Source organism: Rhodnius prolixus, unplaced genomic scaffold (genome assembly GCF_049639745.1).
Source record: "Rhodnius prolixus isolate KJV_2025 unplaced genomic scaffold, Rpr scaffold_7, whole genome shotgun sequence".
Classification (NCBI taxonomy): domain Eukaryota; kingdom Metazoa; phylum Arthropoda; class Insecta; order Hemiptera; family Reduviidae; genus Rhodnius; species Rhodnius prolixus.
In genome coordinates, this window is record NW_027411582.1 from 5994768 (window position 1) to 6016667 (window position 21900).

The window sequence follows — 21900 nt, forward strand, 5'->3', positions numbered from 1 at the left end:
CAACCATAGTCGAAATGTTTTAGATTAGAACGTTTTTTTTAAAGAAAAAACTATTAGAATCAGGTTTCTACTAAATTTGTCAGCATCTTGTCATGTTTTGTACTTTTATGGGGAATACCACATGATTTTAATATATCCCGGGTATCGTGCTAATGTTCGCTCATACAGGACCGGGATTTAGTCGAAGCAGATGGCAGAAACTACATCTCTCCTTAAAATACAAAAGATTAAAGTTTCTATTGGTTTTTCATTGAAGTTAATTCTCCAGTTTCGAAGCCATGCTTAATTATTTATGAACTGGGTAGAGCAGAAATAGGGTAAAAATGCCTATTTTTTCAAAAACTGGCTTTACATCCAACTATAAAATTAGGAGGCGACTAGCAAACCGTACTTTCTTATAAAGTTCTCATATCACATTTAAATAAATAGTGAAGACAAGTCTGGGAATCGAACTTGGTACCAAAATACATCTTAGCTTTGCGAGCGTCGCTGCTAACCACTCGGCTATAGTGGGACTGGCCACAGTGAAACTAATGTTAAGTTTTGAGAAATTTGTAATAATTTTTTTTTCCTCCACGAAGAAAGTGTGTTAAGTTGTGTTAATAAATGTTATTCAAATTTATGTATCAAACTGCAAAAAAAATAAAATTAAAATGTAACTTTCCTTATTTATAATTAAATCCCCAATAATAATTATTTTACAAGAAAATTAAAGAAACGTGAAATGTCTTCACTAAGCAGGCAGGGGGTACATTATTAAAATGAATTAATTTCCATTTGATAAATAGTTTTTCCAAAGAGAGTCCCAACTTATACAAAGAGGTTTCAAGATTATAGCATTAACCTGAGCGGACCTAACAAGACTTGTATTAGTTGGAAACTTTCCCCAAGGAGCGCAGAACCGGTTTGTTTATCTCCAACAGTTATCCTGGCTGAGATCACACGCTCCGCAACTAACTAGTGTAGACATAAAATTGAATTTTATTATTCAACTATAGAATAGAAAACTAAAATGAGAAACGGTTCACATATAGAGAATACTTGGTAGCAGTTTCTAGCAATTAATATTTAATGGATGGACCTGTCGTACTAGTAAGCTGAAATGGAAAACTCAACCATCATTTCCGCTCTAATAATTTGAATTTTCCTAGAAGAAGAAGAAGAAAATCTCAAAATACTGAAAAAATCAAAAAACAATTTATTGAAAAATAGAAAATATGGAAAATTTAGCAGGATTAACTTTCTCTTTACTTAGTGCATTAAGAGAACTAGATAAAAGTTGTAGCTTTTACTTCCTGTTGAAGAACTGATGACAGCTTCTCAAAACGGAATTACAACTTTTACAAATTTTCGTGTAACGCATAAATAAAATTTTTGTATTTTTTAATAATTTAGTTGAGTGATCAAGGGCTCCCCCCCCACACAAAATTGCGTTAGCATTATCAAAAACAAATCAAAACCATATCCTCTAAAAGCTTTGAACAGGTAAGCCATAATAAAAACAGGTGTGCCAACCACTATGCTGGCCAGACTACTGTTACAAGTGAAAGCAAAACACAGGTGCAAGTTGTGATGGAATTCAGACATCAAAAAATCGCACTTTTGCAAGTGATTTGTATTTTCTATCCATTATTAAAAGAAAGAAAAAGAAATTACTTCTTTTGGCACAGTTTTTATGAATTCAAAGGCGTTGGTTGGCAGTCAAGAAGAAGGTAGGAATGTCATATAGAAGTTGGCCTCCGGTGGCCTAGTTAAGTATATACTCAAAAAAAAAAGTCTACTAAATGATACACTCACAAGTATTTAGGTTCTTATTTCAGCCCCCCCCCCAACCCGCATAATTCAGGAAGTATTGTGGATCTTGTTAAAAATTAGTTCGTAAATTGAAATTCTCGCCGGAAGTAGAACCTTTTTTTTTAGGATCTGTCTGATGACTGAAGTTTTGAAATGAGAAACGAATAACTATGGTTTTGAACAACTAATGTGACAAACCGGAAGTGACAGATGACTGTAATAAAGTAGTAAAGTAATGCCTATTTTTTCAGGCGGGCTTTACGTTCAACTACCAAATTAGGTGTCGTGGACGGAGGCGACTAGCAAACATACTTTACTATAAATTTCTCATATTAACTATTAAATAAAATCCAAGGGCTAAGACCAGGAATCGAACCCACTAAACCAACAATACATCTTAGCATTGCGGGTCTAGTCTATGATCGCCTAACATGCTTTACTGTAAATTTCTCATATTAACCATTAAATAAAATCCAAGACCTAAGACCGGGAATCGAACCCACTAAACCAACAATACATCTTAGCATTGCGGGTCTAGTCTATGATCGCCTAACATGCTTTACTGTAAATTTCTCATATTAACCATTAAATAAAATCCAAGACTTAGAGATAGGGAATCGAACCCACTAAACCAACAATACATCTTACCTTTGCGGGTCTAGCCTATATAACCGCTCGGTTACCGTGGCGCCAACTGAAAGAATTGCATTTGTTTCCACAGTTTTCTTTGCTACATCAATGCAGTTTAATTATGGCTTATTTTTTTTTGAGTTTCAGATATTCATTCTCTCTCTCTCTCTCTCTTCAGAGTTTAAAGAGGAACGGCCACCATTACACGGAGTCAAATATTTTTCGTCATAGATAAGTAACTAAATCAGTAACCCCCCAATTTATCCCCTTGAAAATTTTGTAATATCTTCAGATCTACAAATGAGTATAAGTTTTTTCCCCCTTTTACGCACGAACATAACCGGAAGGTAATGTAAATTAAATGACTCAATTCCACAGACTAATTTTGGAAGGAAGTGCTCGCAAAACGTGGTAAAACTTTCTAAAAACCATTTAACGTCATTTTCCTAGCTAGTTACCGCAATTAGTGCAACGAATCCTTTTTACTAGGGCAAAATAGTTGTAGGTAAATACATTCTGATGGCAATAAATACATAAAGAACGCGACTCTTAAGTTGCAAGTTATGTATTTTGTACAATGTTTTCACGGAGCCGTTGAATATTCTATAGAAGTCAAACAATGGAGATCATAACAATTCACTATAGTTAATGGAAACCGAGACAATATTCACTATAATATCTTTCTTTACAATAATAAACAATTACTTGTTTTTTTTATGCAAAACTCATTTGTCAAATTACACGTTTGTCACTTATAGCAATAATAGCGAAAATGTCTTAATATGGTGTTGGTTCTTCTTTAAAACGCTGCTTTTTGTTATTTTCAAAGTGCCATGCGAAATAGAGATTTCTTATTGGACACAGTTCTATTAGATACGACACTTTTTCTTTTCATTGTACTGAATGCTCTAGACCAATGGAAACGGTGATTTTTTGTGTTATTCTATTTTATATTCAATGTCTTATTTAATATAATACAAATGCTATGAACCTACTTCATTCAATTGCTTTAAATTATTTATTTAATGGTGGTATTATTATTTTTTATTTCAATGTTTTAGTTTTATTGCTGAATAATATAGTTTCTCTTTCTCATTAAACTGAATTTTAAGACCCTTGACGAAGGGCAGAATCCGAACTACTATCTCTTTGAGGTACCGCCGGACTCCATCTTCCTGATAGGTGGACAAGAAAAGCCATTCACTGACTTCTGGGGATGATGTTTCGGAGAATTGAATGGAGCTGAGCAGTAGAAATCCCAGATTGCAGCATTGCCCAAAAGCCCAATCCAATGTACTATAATATGTCCCCCGTTGCCGAGAGTTGGCTGGCTGGAAGGCGTAGGAGTGATGTGTCGCGCTCGGGATCTTCGAGATACCAGGCTTTGGCTCGGACTAAGTCTTAATTAGTCTAAATAAGATGAGAACAAAACCCTCCTTTATTGGCCACTTAGAGGACCTATTATCAAAATAACGTCACCAATGTTAAGAGAAGTATTAGTATTGTAGGTATAATCGTGAGAAGTAGTGCTGCACGAGACCGAGACGAGGCCAGATTTTATGCAGTCTCGATCTCGGTCTCGGTCGCTCAAATCTCGGTCTCGGTCTCGTCGAGATATCTCGGTCTCGGTCTCGGTCTCGGTCTCGTCGAGATACCTCGGTCTCGGTTTTTTTGAATTTTTGTTTAAGTATTAAAAGTGGTTTGCTATTAATAATCTTTTCAAAAAATGTTATTATTTTCTAATAATTATTTTAATTTATCTATTGGTAATGAAAATGTGTGTAAAAGAAGACAACTACTTACACTTCAATGCATCATATGTTACTATTACTGTTATATATCTTTATATAATTTCAATTAGATGTTAAAAACGCGCCAAATGAAAGACCCAAATAACATATCTGCCTCCTATAACAAGTTGATTCGTGAAATAAAAAATACACCTCCCAACAAACTTCCCGCTCTATTAGTTATGGCTGTTGGTGAAGATAAAGAATCTGATGATTCACCTTTTGACGACGACGACGACTGCATCAATATTTTTGCACCATTTGCTCAAAAATCAGCAAATATCACCGAAGCATGGAAGACAGAAATAATTAATTATACCAAATTAGACCAAGCACCAGTAGACGTTGACATTTTAGAATGGTGGAAAACACTTGAGAATTCCTTCAAAAATTTGTCTAGAATGGCGAAAGATATTTTTAGTATCTGTGTAACTTCAGTGCCATCGAAAAGATTATTTTCGCAAGCTGCGATGATAATGACCAATAGAAGATCTTCTTTAACTTCTGACTCAGTAAAAGCTCTTTTATGTATCAATGCTTGGGCAAAGAGTATCTTAAAAACGAAAATAGTGCGAGACCTGCGAAGCTAATGAGTATTGTGTTACTGGGTTCGATTCCCGGTCTTAGGCCTTGGATTTTATTTAATGGTTAGTAGAAGAAATTTACAGTAAAGTATGTTTGCTAGTCGCCTCCGTCCGCGACACCTAATTGGTAGTTGGACGTAAAGCCCCGCCTGAAAAAATAGGCGATTACTTTACTTTGCTTACTTTACTTATGTAATTCGACGTCAAATAGATGTAGTAATATTGAATATATATAATAAAATCGTAACTTTTAATAATTAATTCAATACCCGTAATGATTATTTATTAATAAAGAACACAATTTTTTAATTTTGTAGCTAAAAATTAATATTTGAAAAACCGAGACGAGACCGAGATTTCTCGACGAGATATATATCATGTCTCGATCTCGGTCTCGGTCTCGGTTGCTCAAGTCTCGTCTTGAGATTTGTCTCGTTTCTCGTGCAGCACTAGTGAGAAGTAGCAAGAATATCTTATCGAGGAAGATTTGTAGGGATTCTGAAATCTGAGGTCTAGCAATCTAGACCTCAACTCTTTCCTCCAGCAATCTAGCGTAGTTGTTCTCAAGGAGATCGTGCAACTTTCGATCTAGAAATCGATTTTAGCGCTGATTTTTTTTTTCTGCTGGACATTCCTAGATAACGCCAACTTGGAAGGCATCGCTTCCAGGTTATCGCGCTTAATTTTGTTTTTTAAGTGAGTAAAACAGATTTATAGTGAAAACGGAAAAACTGTAAGTATTGTATACGATCTCCATTCTTCCCTTCTTATAATAGCTAAAGGAAAGTAAAAATAGGATAGGGAATTCAAGAACAGACATGTAACAAATGGAAAATATACTTTCTAAAAGTGTTGTAAAGGGAAATAAAAGAAAAATGCGATTCATACATTCTTACAGTTTGTAGTGAGTAGAAATATGAATCAGATATCACATATCGATTAGTTACAGATGTGCTTGCTTTTATCGAAATAGCTGCACTACAATATGCTAGATAACAGTGAGGTGAAGGTTACAGTTTCAGTTGACCGGCTTTTTTTTTTTTATTATATCTTTTGTTATGAATGAAAAGTTTAACCTTCAACAATAAAAAAGCTGCCTGTTCTAAATGATAAGTTACTTTGTGTAAGGATGGTGAGATGGGAAAGTCGACTCGTCTTCCTCTAGAAAGTAAATGGCTAAACAGATTTGGCCAGTAGCCAATCTAGACAGGATATGGGACTGGGATAGTTTGTAAAAGGACTTTAATTAATGGCGGTCACAAAAAAAAAAGAAGTTTTAATCAAATTTACTTTAAAGCTATTTAAAGAACATCTAATCTACTACTTACTACAATTATCAATTATCAATCAAGTTCAGTTTAGATCCTTCTACTTTAGAGGTACCCCCCAAAAAAAGGGGGGCTTGCACACAAGTGAGGAGTGGCGAACGAAAATGCCACCTAAATAGGCCTTACCGGGTCATAGTCATTCAAGTGTGCAACAGGAAATGAGAATAGTAAAGCTGGCAGATTTCCTTTTACTAAACACGCAACAAGTCTTGTATGCAGTCTTACAAGACTTCCTCTTAGTAATCATTCCCAAATTGACCTGTTCATATTTAGTTTTTGATAACCCCTGACATCTAAAGTGACTCTTATTGAGATCTACGATGAGCGCACCATAATCCATAGATAAAGATGAAGTTTGGAGCAAATCTTCGAGGTCAGTTTCGAGTAGAGTGAAAAATCTTTTATTTTCCTGTCTGACCTGATTAACACAGAAATTATAGTTTGTATTTTAAATTGCTTAAGAAAAGAATACATTGATAATTTGTGAAAATTGTTAGAAATTGAATTTTCCTTTCCCCCCCCCCTCCATTGGATGATTATTTCCTACTTGGGTGATCATCGTTGGAGGGGATACGTTCAAGAATAGAGTGAGAAAGATATATATAAACTACAGATGTCTTCCAAAGCTAGAAATCCCTCTTGTGAATGGTTCCCTTCTATAAATATTTAGTGCACCTTGATCAAGAGTTTTAGAAGATGTTAAACCATTCGGGCGGAGAGTAACACTATTCTCAAGAAGGCAGAGATGAAGCCCCGTAGTCCAAGTACTTTCACTTGGCCGCCACCATACTTCCTTCCAGTGGCGGCCAAGGTTATTAAGACACAAGAAGAAGAGGCCGTGGCCCTCCAATGTAACTACTTTCCTTCCAAGTAGTGTATCCTCTGGACTAATACTATAATCCTGTCCCGTTCACCACAAGTTGGCCATTTTCGTTCGCTAAAAAACATTTAACCGCAAATATTTTATGGTGGCCATTATTTTTTATATATTACATACGGCTATGTAAGCAAGTAAAAGTGATGCATTCATCATTAATATTAGAATTTTTAAAATATATATATTTTTTTTTAGTGTCGTCGTATATGATGATGTATGGAATCTGAGGTAAGTAGCGCGCCTGGAATCATATACAGGACTATGAATCTCACTTTCTAGGTTTATTCAGTACACACTGGGCGATTGAGTCGCCATGTTTCCTGGTGTCCTGTTACTACTTTATTAGTTTATCGTATTGACATCTGGCAAACTTTAGCCGGATTTGTTGTTTTAAAGGCCCGGTATCTCTCATGAGGTAAGGGGCGGACGGGGAACAATGGGCATTTTGGATTGCCTGCGTTCCTTTCCCCTTTTTGATGGAACCGCCCATTTTAATACAATCTACAATGAATCTTACAGCGATAAAATGAACATCACTAATCAAGTAACTACTTCAAAATTATGTTCTGTAAGGTTCTCGGAAGTCTCAAAAAGATCGAAGAAGGATTCAGGTGATTAGGGTGAACGGCGATGATTCTAGGCAGAGCCCACGTTAAGCCACATCTAGTAGCAACAGTCAGCTGTGCAGCTGAGATGTGATAAGAGAAGAATTAGCAATTTATTCCATACAAGCTAAATATCAAATTTAAACACTCCTAGAATTTTTCGTTTTTGAGTTAAGGGTGGGATACATACACCAATTTGTAACAACTTTTTGCGAATTCATGGGACCCAAAAACGGGATATTTCCTGTAAAAAACAGGAAGTCCGAAAATTGAACACATTCGCCAAAATTACCCACTTCGCGAAAAAAAAAAGAAAATTGATGCAATTTTTAAACTCAAGACGGAAAAGAGAAAGTAAAACAAGAAGAGAAATAAATAATTTTTTGAACAAAAAGGAACAAACTTGATGAAAGACTATCCATCCTAGAAAGGCAGGTGGATTGAGGAGAGTGGGCAGATTGGTAAGTGGCCAATTGTATCAGTGGGTCGTTCCAATGGAATGAAATGGAATTCTAGGATTTGATACTTAATATGGTGACAGCGGAATTTCCTCCTTGAACGAATTCAGCGTGACTATTTCATTCATTTTTTTTTTTTATTATTAACATTTAGATGTCAATGGAACACAATCGATATTTAGAACTGAGAGCAATTTAAATCTATAGGAGATATTATTCAGTATTTTGTACAAGAAATTATCGATCGGTAAAATTGCGATCAGAAAATCCCCAAAAAATAATAAAGACACACATTAAATTAAATTTTCTATAGGACTGTAAAATAAACTTAATTTTTTAAAAGCCTTATTCATAAATCAAGGCTAAGCACCTTGCCTTTTTAGTTTAAGTTTCTTATAGAATTTCTAACATATAATTTTAAAGATTTATGTTCTAATAAGCATACATACTGGTAGAATACCCTTGCTTCGTTAAGGAATTAAGGGCCGTTCCCGTAGGAATGGGATCATTAGGGATATAACGTTTCATTCCATTACAAAAAAATAAAAAATAATAATCTTTCCTTAAACCGGTGCTACATGAACGCTAAAGTACGTTTCGAACAGTTTAAATAGAACGAATCACAGATAGGAATAAAATAAATGAACTTAAGCTCTTTTTAACCCTTCTCCACCCTGACTGACTGCCTCTGCTTAGACTAATAACTTGCCTGGAGAAGATTTAAAATTTCTCTCTCAGATTAAGTGCACAGGACCTCCATGAAAACAACGTTCCTGAAGTTTTCTTTTTAATTTAGCTGGAGTATGGCCAGGAATCGAGTTAAAATAATGTTTTTCTATAGACTGGACAATCGTAACGTTTAAAAGAGGGATGTACTACAGAGTCACGGAATAGAGGACGACATTATTGTGTCCGAATTGACCAAAGAGCCTTAACATGGCAAGTGGCACATACTAATAATGGGTGACGAACAGAAGGCCCAGAAGATGTTTAAGATAGTGACCATTCTTTAACAGAACCAGAGACAGACCGAGGCGGGACTGGCAGCAGTATATCCAGCAGATTATGGCCCGGCTGGGGACTCCAGTATAATGACTGCCAGGGCAGAAAGATATGTCAGGAAAGGATCCATGCTGGCAACTTCTCGGGAGAAGTCTGGGTAGAAAAGTAACCAGGTATCTAACCAGGCTAATCTTTAAAAAAGGTATTGGAGGATTATAAGACAAATTCCTTGCAAACTCGAAGATCCATTTGTGGCCTCCTAAATTGAGATGTTTGAGTTTAGAATCTGTAGTGGTGTAGGTGGACTGCGTCAATGATAATGGGCACGACTTGGGCTGGAAGTTAGCTCAAACCAATAGACGTAAACTTCAATGTATGTTTGAGGTTTCAGTGTAAATTTTGTTTTGTTAGACTGAGGTACCTGCAGTGATGCAGTGATCCCTGAAGAAGTGGCTACTCCAAGAAGGGAAACTTAGAAGCCTAAACGTTGGTCAGTATATAAGCTGAAAAAAAATTTATAAAATCTGTCGTAATACAGACATGGGCTGAGATTTTTCAAAATATAGTTTTCTGTATTAAGCGCAGTTTAAAGCAGTTCTTGGAAAAATTGAATAGAAAATCTACTGGAGACAAGGGTAATTAACTGGCCAAGAATAAGTAGAAGAAATTTCTCTCCATAGAAATGGCAACCAGTTTAATGGTGCCCTCGACCACAACGGCCAGCCAGCCAGCCAGCCCGGCATCTCCCAGACATATATGGCAACATGTCCACACGTACGCATGGTCCACTTCCTATGGCAAAAAGGGAGTTCGGAAAAAAAAAGGCTATTTCCTCTAACATAGAACAGGTTCCGTTTTTTTTTTTTAAAAAAAAATACGGTCTATACACTAGTTAAATATCTGGGTTATGGACAAGATTCCAGACACCTCTAGCTTTCTGTCCAGGAATGATTCCAGATGTACTCCATTTAGTTTCTACAAATTATGAGCTTCTTCTTTCTACTCTCTCGGTCTGCTGAATGCAAGTTTACAGGTAGCTTCTATCTGTTGAGTTAATGGTATAAGGGGGAGCGCTCTGGTTGTCTTAAATCAGATATTCTTGAAATCTCTCAATCTTAAGGGTCAGCCCTTAACATGGGTCATTTTCACGGACTTATTTGGTAAAGTCACAAAGTGACACGCAAAACTTGCTAGTTATTGGTGTTACGTTCTAGTTGAATTCTGGGATGCAAACAGCCTAAGGTTGGCCTAAATGTGGAGCTCCTTTTGGCAATAAACTCAAACTAAATGATTGAATGAATCCAAACTCAATTCTGGGAACATTAAAAGTATAATGACTGATTCAGGCTGACTAGAAATTAAATGCTGAATCCAAATGCCATCCACAGATATCCACTTTGTTTTATAACCATATTTCGCCCTAAATTATAAGGTCACTACCGGAAGTAATACAAAAAATCCGCTCTGAATGATAAGAAGGCCTTAATCAGGGAAAATACAAAATAATGACAATATTTACTCTACGTGAAAATAAATAAAAAAATAATAGTTTTCAATCAACGAAATCAGTCTACTGATTCAAACTTCTTTTTTATCATCCAGCTTAAAAGTGTATGACGTATTTCTCCCCCTTTAAGAAGTAACGAAAATAAGTTCGAAATAAAAAAAATAATAATAATATAAAACTGATATAATAAGAAGACTAGAAGCAAGAAATAGAGAGACAGAGACTTCCCTTCCCGGGGCTACACAAGCGGAAATACTGTCGTCTTCAAGTGAAGATAGTTTGACCAAGTGACACACATGTATTGCACGCGCCACTATCTCTCTTTAGCTACGTGTTGCAACCAACGGCTTGAAAAACTGCAATTTTATGTCTTCTTTTTTCTTAATATAAATATTTTTTTAAAAAAAGGTCACGACTTTATTATGTGTCTAAAATGTTCAATTTCGCCGTCAATGTAGCTCATTAAAAACAGCATCCATCATCTTTAGAGGAATGCAAAGGTCAGAAAGGGATGGAAGCAGAAACAGAGGATCTGAATTTGAAATAAAAGGAAGGATGTTAAGAATTTATTGTTGAAGGAATAGGAAAGTCCTGAACTGTCAATATCAGGACACAATTTCGCTAGAGAATAAGCTCCGCCCAATAAGCTGTCTGGGTAAGAGGTTCAGTATTCAGATGATAGGCGCTCTAGCCTAGAGCAAAGTTCAGGGGCAATCAGTAACCAATCCGTCAACAATTAACTTCTGCAAAAATGGAGCTTCATTATAGGTAAAGCGTAAATAACAGAATGGGGGCCACCTACAGTGAACTACAACCAGTGCGTTAACATCAGTAATGTTAAGGCGACTTAACTTAAAAAGCTAATAATACTAAATTTTAAAAAAAAGCTCATTATATGCCGCTAAAATTAAGCGAACATTTGTTCAAATTTCATTACAAAAAGTGCCTTTAGGTTTGGGTTATATTATAACTTTCTTCAGTAAGATACTCCCAGAGACCGGCTACACAACCCTCCTCTCTTTGGTAACCAACAGGTTACAGGTTTAAAACCATGAGGGTCCAAAATATACCGTAGGGTATACAGCTAAGCTCCCCACTTTGTTCAATCGCACAGAGAACGCTCTCCATCGTGATCTGACTGACTAGATCTGCTTTAAAAATGCCAAAACTAAGCCGGTTCTTTCTTACACTTCATGCTAGAACTTAACAGTAGAAATATTAATACAGGGTGAAGAAGTAAGTCCCCCTCCAAGGTGAGGTTCTCTAGAATCCAAGTTCTTCACTGGCGAGGGTTCATTAAAAAGTTATTCTTAACTTCTGACTCCTCGCTATACCTCTAGGACTTTCCTACCAGAACTAGGGTATTACCAGGTGTTGGAAGAAAAATATAACACACCATCCCGAATGCTGTTAATTTGGTAGAATCTTCAACGAGTTCCACCAGAGAGAGTGGTCATCCGTACTACCAAATCCTTCTTGCTTTTCCTGGAATATCTCTACAGAATCAGGGTGAGTTAATTTCATCACCTAGGGAACTTGGTAGGTTTACTTGGCGCCAGCATGAGGTTTTATTTTTTGTATTTTCTTTTTTTGGCATTGGCTTCCGCCATACAGCCAGCATCGTCTAGGTGCTTATCACTAGAATATCACTCACTCTCCATTCTTACTTATAAATACATTCGCTTCACTCATTCATCCCTCTACTATATTCAACTATTTACATATACTACAACTAATGGATGGATCAGTACTCTATATTCCTGCCATCCTTATAGCTTAACCGAAATTAAAATCACGTAATCCTTCTGTAATCATTTTCTTCCATTCCTTCTATAACTTTTAAATACATTCATATTAATTGCTAGCTCTGCTATAGACTTAAGCACATAAATGTTGGTGGAGAATATAATGTCTTCGTAGCGAAATGGTGCATCTAAATACCTGTATATGTCGTCAAACATTCGTTTCCTTTCTACCACATAACGTGGACATATCATTATTATATGTTTGAAATCCTCCTCCTCATTGCAATCTACGCAAAGAGGAGAGAGGACCTTTTGTTGATCCTGTGTATGAGTGTGAGGTTCTATGGTTTTGTAGCAGTGCATCACACGTTAACAAAATAATAACCAACATCATCATCAGAAAAGTGTAAATCGTGAATTTGAGGTAAAACTTCGGTTAAGTTCATTATTAAAAAGTGTCAATGCCCTTGAAATAGACCAAATGAAAACCCTAGCAGCAATTTCCCTCGATCCTGTATTAAAAAAAAGAGAAGTTTTCCGGTAAAATTTTTTTTTATTAAAAAGATTTAATAGAATAATTTTGGAAAGTCAATGGGACAATAACGTCAAAGTTATGTTGGTAGCAGTGCCAAGTAAAACGAAGTCAGAAGAGATATAGGCTCCGTTTCTCTCTCTCTCTCTGCCTCTGCCTCTGTTCGGCTGGTATTAGAGGTGTGTTGTTATGCAGTAAAGTAGTTTAGTAAGTAAGTAGGGGAACCGGTATGTGAGAGAGGAGTCAACCCGTCCAGCCACTCTCGCAGGAGTCGCGGTCCGTCCTGCCATTCTCGCAGGAGTCGCGCGGTCCGTCCACGGAGGGGAACCTGCCACTTGCCGTACACACATACAGAGATACACAAAACACTTGTATCTTGTTTATTTACATAGGACATCACACACAATACTTACCCACTTCTTTCTTTCACTGTTTACCAAGTATAAGAAGAAGAATCAAAACTAGTCATTCAGTAACTTCTGAAGAACAAATCGGAAGTTTCACATCAAAAATACTTTTAGATAAGTTTTGAACCAATGAAAATACCACATTATATCATTATCTCTTTCGAATGGCTAAATGATGAATGAATTACATTCACTACTTCATTTTACTAATAATAAGAGAAGGCGTAATGTAAAACAAGAAGAAGTCCAATAAAAATCACCCACTTTGGTTGCCCAGAAAGGTAGTAAGAATGTCACCTAGTTTGTTATGGATAACCCACTACCCCAATATGACTTGCTATCTAAAAATGGAGGAAGAAATTAATTTTTCTATTGGCCGGCCCTTAATAATAATAATAATAATATAAAAAAAATCAATTAACTTTACACTGATTATTTTAATTATTTAATTAATACAAAACGAAAATATAATTTACAGGGCACCAAGACCTTGTATTGACGGAAACAAATACGTGATAAGAATGGGTACCGTTTTTTGAGGCGAAAGTTTGGTACCATTCATTTTAACAGCCATTCACATAATTGGTCATATACTCGTATATATGAGAAATAATAATTGGACGTGTCCATCTTTTTATTTTCACTACGTCACACACAACAAACTTACAGACAGACAGAAAGACGTGCTGCCACTTTCTTCACATAAATATATATAATATTATATATACATATAGTTTTGTATGTGTTATACATATATATAGATATACGAGTATAAGTTCTATTCCATGACTCCACCAACTATATATTCTTTAATGTTTGGAATGTAGAACTACCACTTTCTATTATTGTATTTAAATTGCATTTATTCCATTGTTACTTTCTCTTAGCCCTTCGTGAAGAGGAAGTAAGGACGACCGTGTAGAATTTTTTTAATTTTATTTTAAATTAAACCGGAAATACAATTTTTTTAAGATATTAAAAGAGTGAGAAAAAAAATTGGTCAAACAAATTTATTATTAATTTGTGATCACTAATACCTAAAAAGTCAGGAAATCGCAGATGCAGCATGGAAACAGGAAGTGCATTACTACTATTTTATTATTTACTATTTTTTCATTTTTTTCCCTGCAACTATTCTTTTATGCTCATTGTAACAGCAAAAGGGAAGAAGTTTTAAGCTTCTATTTAGAGTGCCATTTCCGGTTTTAACTCCCTTAAATTCCAACTCAAATTACAAATTTGGAATACTGCAGGAGAGCTGTGACATTAAGTTTCCTTCATTTTTAGTACAAATTCCATGTTTTACAATACTAACTAACCAAATGAATATTTTTCATTACAATGAATGAATTCTCTTGAAAGTATAAAACAACATCTACATTTCTCTGGGTTTCTAAAAAGAACAAAATGCACACTGTTGTTTTCGACAATGGAATTCGTTAACCTGTTTGGCTTAACACCAACTTTTAGCAAATTAGATCGACCTTGTTTTCTCTTCTACTAGTCGAGGACAATCAAATATCCGGTCTAAGCGTGCGGCCAGAAAAGTTTCATATGAGAAGGAAGTATTGTAATCGGAAATGGTTTTCTTTTTTTTTTTTTGAGGTTACAAAGGGAATATCCGTTTTAAAGTTAGGTTTCAGTTAAAAATCTGTCACAATGTTTTTTGTTGTTGAACGTAAGTTTTCTTTAAAGTAGTAGTAATCAAACTTAAGTTTGAGTAAGCACTTAATTATATGAACGGTTACTCTATAAATAGTATGATATTGAAGCCATCTAATTCTGAAATTTTTTTTATTATTGAAGAATATTTTATGATAGAACATTCGAGAACTACAAAAAATCATTTTTCGGATTAATTTGAATGAATAATCCCGAAATCTGATTGGCCTACTAACAAGACTTCCCGTTATTAAAAGATTCTCTAAGCTCTAACTCACAAATTTTGATCAAAATACGAAAGTTAGAGCTAAAATTAATTCCTATCAAATTAGAAGGAATCTAAACCATCCTCTATAGTACTTTTAATAGAATTTACTGGAATTTTCATAAAATTTAAATGATAAATTTCACTATATCAACTTTAAAGAAAATAGTTGGAGCCGTTTTAGAGAAAATCTTTAGAAAAAACATGAAAAATCTATTAACTAAACTGATACTTCCGGTTGATCGATATTGGCTACCTTCCTGTAGCATCCTCTGTGGGTGCCCAAGCTAAGTTTTAATTTTTGAATTTGATTTTTCGTCGTTTAAATAACGTTAAACACAAATATAGAAAATACTGATAGTTTTTAAAATATAACAATTTCTAGATTTAATAAAAGGAAAACTAGCGGAAATGACGATCTTTAAGAGGAAGTGAAGGAGAAAGAGAATCTCCCACCCAGTATGGCTGACTCAAAAGAGAATGATGCAATAATTATAAAAATGAACACCAAAAGGTTTAGAAAGTTCACAGCTTTTATGTTCTAATATCAAATTGATTTACTTTCTCATATTTAAATAATATTTAAATTTTGGAAACTGAATTCTCAAAGATTTAATAGAAACGCGTAAACGCAAGAAGTCTTTTTTTTTGTATAATCATTGTTATTAAGGAGGCGATGGAGATGAGCTCTTTCTCTCACAAATCAAGGAGAACCCTTCCCCAGGGAAGTCTTTTGAGTCACTGGATATTTTAATCCCACAACCTCCATTGAGAGGGTGGCGTCTCACCCGAATTCACTAAAAATTTGTCAGAAGAAGAAAGCCAGCAGAGCGTAAAGGGTAAAAAACCAGAAGGGCTAAGTCACATGTTATCGGTTCAGAAAAGTGAATTGGGAATGTCTTGACTAACTTAATGATCTGGTCAAAGGAAAAGAAATTACGGAATGAGAAAATTTCAGGGAGATATGAACTGATTTCTTCAGGAGAAGCTCAAGAAAGAGAGGGAAAAGCCAGCAGAACGAACTAAATTCCATCCAGGCGAAGATCTGACCGGCGCTAACAGAGGAATCTGGGTAAAATTGGGTACAAAATTTGATTTAGCAGCTGCAGATTCTGTGATTATCTGTAGGAGACTCTGAATACAACTCCTATCAGAATTGTGATGCCATACGTCCAATGAAGAGGGGTTTTGCGATTATTTGGGCGGTTGGAGGATGATGTATACACTTTCTAGGACCCTGCAGGATTCATGAGACCTTAGATATCTCCATTTAAAGTGAATGGTATAGATTTAGTGGGACAATAGAGGGGACACAATAGATTTACAAAGATTGTAGGCAGACTTAAAACCCTAATCTTTAATCCTTCTCGTTAATCACGAAATTAACTGGCAGCGGCAAAGATTGATTTGAAATCTTACAATGTCCAGGTGTAGCCAGCAGAACTTCACATTGGTTCTATTTGCGCAAATTTGAGGCACCGGAACACCACTTGCTCAAGAACGCGCCTGACTATCCTTATAAAGAACCACACCTTTTTTTAACCACCAACAGCGTTCCATTTAATGAATGACTCAGAGCTTAATTTTAATATTAGATGTTTAGAGTTTCCCTATTTTCTAGGGAAAATTATTTTTGCAGTATTTTTTTCTTTTACTCCAATGAAAATTCGAAATAAGAGATAATCGTGAGATTGTTGGTTTTGAATGGAAAGACTCCATGCGTTGAGGATGGTAACCAGTAACTACGATAGACTACTAGACCATGAAGAAGTTCAACGTGGTTACCTTGGCCATGAGTTCTCGGATCCCCTCTCAACACACCCACCGCGCCAAGCCCTTGGCCGACACCGTCTTTAACCTTCACTCACTGACCTCCTTCTTCTTTATTCTCTTATATCTCTTCTACAATCCTCATTTATCTTCTTCATTTTTATTATTTATTTATTCTATTTATTTTTTTTTATTAATACAAAGATATTAATTAATAAACTTGAACGTTTGAGAAAGCTTTCCTATATACCAAAACGTGGTTCCAATCTTTTTTTCTTTTCTTTTGTTTTCCTCTCTCTTTCTCAATTCTAAGTAAGTTTGTTGTGGAAGCAATGTGATCACTTTAAATCTTTAGAAATTATGATTTCACTGGACCATATAGCTCTCGAGAGTATGATGATAACGCAGAAATCTAATGATTTAATCTCTGAAGAGGAATGAAAATCCCAAATCTGGTGGAAGAAAACCAGCTCGCAATTAAATAAATAAAAATGATATGTAGGTAATTAATAAATGGAAATTAATAAAAATTAATTTAATTTTGAGAAAAACATGCAAAAAAAAAATGGCGTGTTAAATATATTTAGAACAATGATATATTCAACGTAGTTCTAAATATTAAATGGGTAACTTCGTTCTAATTAATTTAATTAAAATTTGGATATAAGATTATTATAATTTTTACTTTAATTTTAATTAAAAGGAAAAAATAATGTTAATAAAAAATTTTATGGAGAAAATTTGGCCACAAGAAATATTTAGACATTTTAGTAAAGTCGCACTTTATCACAACCATATTTGGCAGGCCGAAAACTGAACAACACAATGCCAAAAGGAAGTTCTTCGTTAAAAAAATGGGCAGAGATTGCTATGAGAGAAGCAGTGTAAAAAGTTGCTCCAATTCTCTAGTGTTGGAAATGATGCCCAGCGAGGGTGTCCTTTACCCCAGTCAAGCACACAAAAAGGATAACCAAGAATAATGTCTTCGATCCAGCCATAAAGTGAGGGATAGGACAAAATCTTTCCCGAAAGTAAAATTTTGAACTACCTTTCTAAAGTGACTGAATTTAAAGACAGAATGGACCTAGGCACACAATAAAAAAGATGAACCCTCTCTGATTCACAAATCGACACAGAACAGAAGGTGGGATCTTTTTTTTGAAATAGAACCGGGAGATGCTGAGGAGAACCTTAAAACAATGGCCTTAGAGCTGAAGAGAGTCTCATTTCTAGGTTCAGGATCACAGGCAACTCCCCGAGGCGGCTTTCTTGCCGTAAAATGGCGATATTACGATCTAAAGGAAAAAGAAGAAAAAAGGAATCTATTTTGTTTAATAATATTTCGAGTAAACGGAAATCTGAATAGTGGAACATTTACCTTCCTACGGACCTGCCTACATCGACTTGCACGACGACACTTGCATCCTGAGGTTTCTGTTATCACCACAGACAGACATGAAAAAACAAACATACATGCGTATAGACCAATTTAGAAATTGTACTCTCGTATTATTTCTGGTGTAAATTTAATATTATGAAACGATTACAGTACTTCCACTTATCAAGTAGTAAGAGTGTGTGACAGAGAGAGAGTAAAAATGTTAATGAATCCTCGTCCACAGACTGGACACCCTCCAAAAATATTGAAAGCTTTACCCAAATAACACTGCACATGCGTAGTAGAATTCCAGCTCGGAGACCAGCTGGATTTAACACCAAAAAAATTAAGAGAAACTAAGAAGGTGAATCCGTTTTCACTTTTTAAAAGTTTTGTCCACATATTTTATTATCCCCTTGATTTTTTCTTTGGGAGCATTATTCTTATTTCACTATTTCTAAAATCCTTCTTCTCTTTTAAAAGTTTCTTCTTCATTCTATTCCTCCTTCAAGGTCCGTCATCATCTTCCATCAACAACGTCCAATAGAGGAGGTGCGTGTATATGGTAGCCTTGTGGGGGATCTGGGTCAGTACCCCCACCAAGAAGGGGAGGTCGCCTATAAGACCCGCTCAGACCGGCCGACACTTCACATTCGGTCAAATAAGACTACTTAGTGAAATTGCGCGGGTTTTATATTTCTTAAATTAATTAAGTTCAGTTCAGTTGTTTTCAAGTTAAGTTTTTTTGTTTTTTTTAGTTTTTAGTTTTGTTTTTTGTAAAGACAGTTTTCTTTTTTTTGAAAGTGTTTCTTTTTTGAAGAACTGTAGAAAGTTGAAGAAGAGATGCGTCGTACCATAGTATTCTTCTTAGTTGGTGTGGCAATATGCCAAGCATTTCCGGCCGGCCCAGAAGATGACCAACCTCAACCTCCTTCGGCCATTGAAGACGGCATTGAAACCGCTTACAAGTGGGTCCAAGGATGTGGTGACAAGGATATGTTTTTGTGTTTGAAAATGCGAGCATTAACCTACGTGGACAAGGTGTTAAGACGCCCCGAAGATATTAACATAATGGAGGGTGTATCTTTGGTGAGAACAGAATCAGCCGCGAGCCGCGAACTAAACGGACGTGGTATCAATGAAGCTGAACTGGACGCTTCACTGCCGAAGAATGCTGAAGACAAGGACGCCCAAGTGGAGAGCATGTTGGTAGATAGGGTGGCTAGATTTTTGCAGACACATACGCTGCAGCTGAAAGTGCCTGATTCGTCCATTGAAGAAGTTAGGAAATCACTCGATGAAGGTAATTTTTCTTTTTAAAGAAATGAGTTTTCAGTTGAAATTATTTTAAAATTCGCTTCAATATTACTTTTATTATTATTATTTTTTTTTTTTCAGCTAGGGGTAAAAAGAAAAAGTTGAAAATGCTTCTTCCACTTCTGCTCATGCTGAAACTGAAAGCAGCCGCACTTATCCCATTGGCACTTGGTGCTTTAGCTCTGCTCGCCTTGAAGGCATTAATTGTAGGCAAACTAGCCTTAGTATTGTCCGGGCTGATCGGCCTACAGAAACTCCTCTCATCCAAACATCATACCCAAAGCTATGAAGTAGTCGCCCATCCACATTACACCGAAGAACATGGACACTATGGACGATCCGTGGACGATGCTCAACAGGTAGCCTACAGAGCGTACGCACCAAAACAGGAATAAATTGAAGTCAACGAACAAGTTTTCTGTATTTATATATATATATATATATAAAGAAAAATGAACGCACATTTCTGATTGAGAGTGACTGAGAGAATGATTTTGTGAGTCTGTATGGTTTCTCATTTTTTACTTTTTCTAAATAGATTTTTTGAACGATTAGAGAACAAAATGACGTAATAAGACCACCAAGTAATGATTAAAGACCGGAAATCCCTCAGGGAAATTTGTTTTTTGTTTTATGAAAAAAAAATCATCCCACAAAAGTTATTTATTAGCTATTTATTATTTAATTTATTTATGGCAGACTGACTAGACGCATTTTTTGTTTTTATTTATTTTTGTTTTTGTATATAGTATTTTTTTTTTAAATATATTTATGTATTTAAAGTGTGTTTCTGTTAAGAAAAATAAATAAATATTTTTTTTATGTATTTTTTTTTTTTTTTTAATTTAATGATAAAATATTTGAACTTATCAAATGGCGGATTACATAAAGGGAGATATTTTCTTGAGTTAACTCTAGCCGGTTTTCACTCGCCCATCCAGGAAAACCCAAAATACCATACCCGAAACCACTCCTGTCCTTCTCCAAAATGGCATTCAAGACGTGTACCTTACTCTCGCGTCTTCCTGTTCAAGATATACCAAATCCCACCACATCCTACTCGATTTCTGTACAAAAGGACTTACTTTCAAGATCACTTGCACCATTCATTGAAAGGTAACAAAGACTTCTTCTAGATAGTAGATTGTAGGCTACATTATTATACAATCTAACAGGAAGAACAGGATGAAACATGCAGCTTTAAAGCAAACTCCGCCCACTTTTTGATCATTTCTCTTTCATTCAGTTAACTTACACGCCTTACTGGTAAGAACTTCCAACCAAAATATCCTTCTAAACATTCAAGTTTTCTCGTATTCTTAAACCTCCAAATCTGGATGTAACATCATCACTGCAAGATTTCTTTTTCTAATTATTTGATTGATGCAGAACTCAATTTCAAAAAGGGATTTGTATGACATGTAGTGACGACCGTCAGGTAGTGCACTAAAGAGGTGTTCTTGTGGGACTTCCGCTCCACGTGAGGGCAAGAATGTTCTGCAAAGTCTATTCTTCTAGCCTGGGGTGCAGTGTCACATATCGATGTTATGAGAGAGGATCAAAAAACATGTTGGCCAAATTAGGCGCCTAATTTAATAATTCCATACCTACTTTTGATCATAGCTCTATGGAAACCATGGCATGACGGCTACACAAACATTTATCTATTTATGATAGTCGGCTGTCCAAAATTCTGAAAAGGGAAATGGTCATGGGACTTACCAAGATAATTCTGGGTCTTACAAGGACCCTCTTCAATCCCCTAGTTGATAAATAATAGGTAATGATTCATAAGATTCATAAGATTGGGAACGAAGTGGTTAATGCCGAGGTATTTCGATCATTTTAAATTTTTAAAATTGAGTCTGATCAGCTAGGAACCTAATTCAACCCAACAATCAGACAGCGTCTTAATGTATCGAGAGAACACCATCCAGCGACTGGCAATGCACTGAAATGGGCACCCGGGCGCCGATGACTTTAGATGATGACGTATATTAATGAAGAATGAAATAAAATAATAAATAAATATCGAGACAACTTTGAAGCTTTTTAAAATTTTTTGATACTTTACCGGAACTCAAAACATAAAATAAAGTTCAGCTTCTTTCTTTCGGTCTTAATTCCTGTCTGGCTTTCACTTTAGAAACCAATAAAATACACGCACATGGCACCTATACAGACAGACAATAATTCCCACACATACACACTTTACATACTAGTAACACATTTCCGTTTATACCGTTACA

General features: G+C 35.5%; 2 protein-coding genes across 21 annotated transcripts in view; one reads left to right on the forward strand and one right to left on the reverse strand.

Moving 5' to 3' along the window:
* Window positions 1-21900, reverse strand: part of LOC141446838 (uncharacterized) — a 366903-nt gene that overhangs the window by 160058 nt on the left and 184945 nt on the right. The gene's annotated exons all lie outside the window — the stretch shown is intronic.
* LOC141446541 (uncharacterized) lies at window positions 17602-21232 on the forward strand. The gene is made up of 2 exons (XM_074113092.1): window positions 17602-19637; window positions 19733-21232. Exons 1-2 carry the CDS (start codon window positions 19178-19180, stop codon window positions 20044-20046), a joined length of 774 nt encoding a protein of 257 aa, XP_073969193.1. The 5' UTR covers window positions 17602-19177; the 3' UTR covers window positions 20047-21232.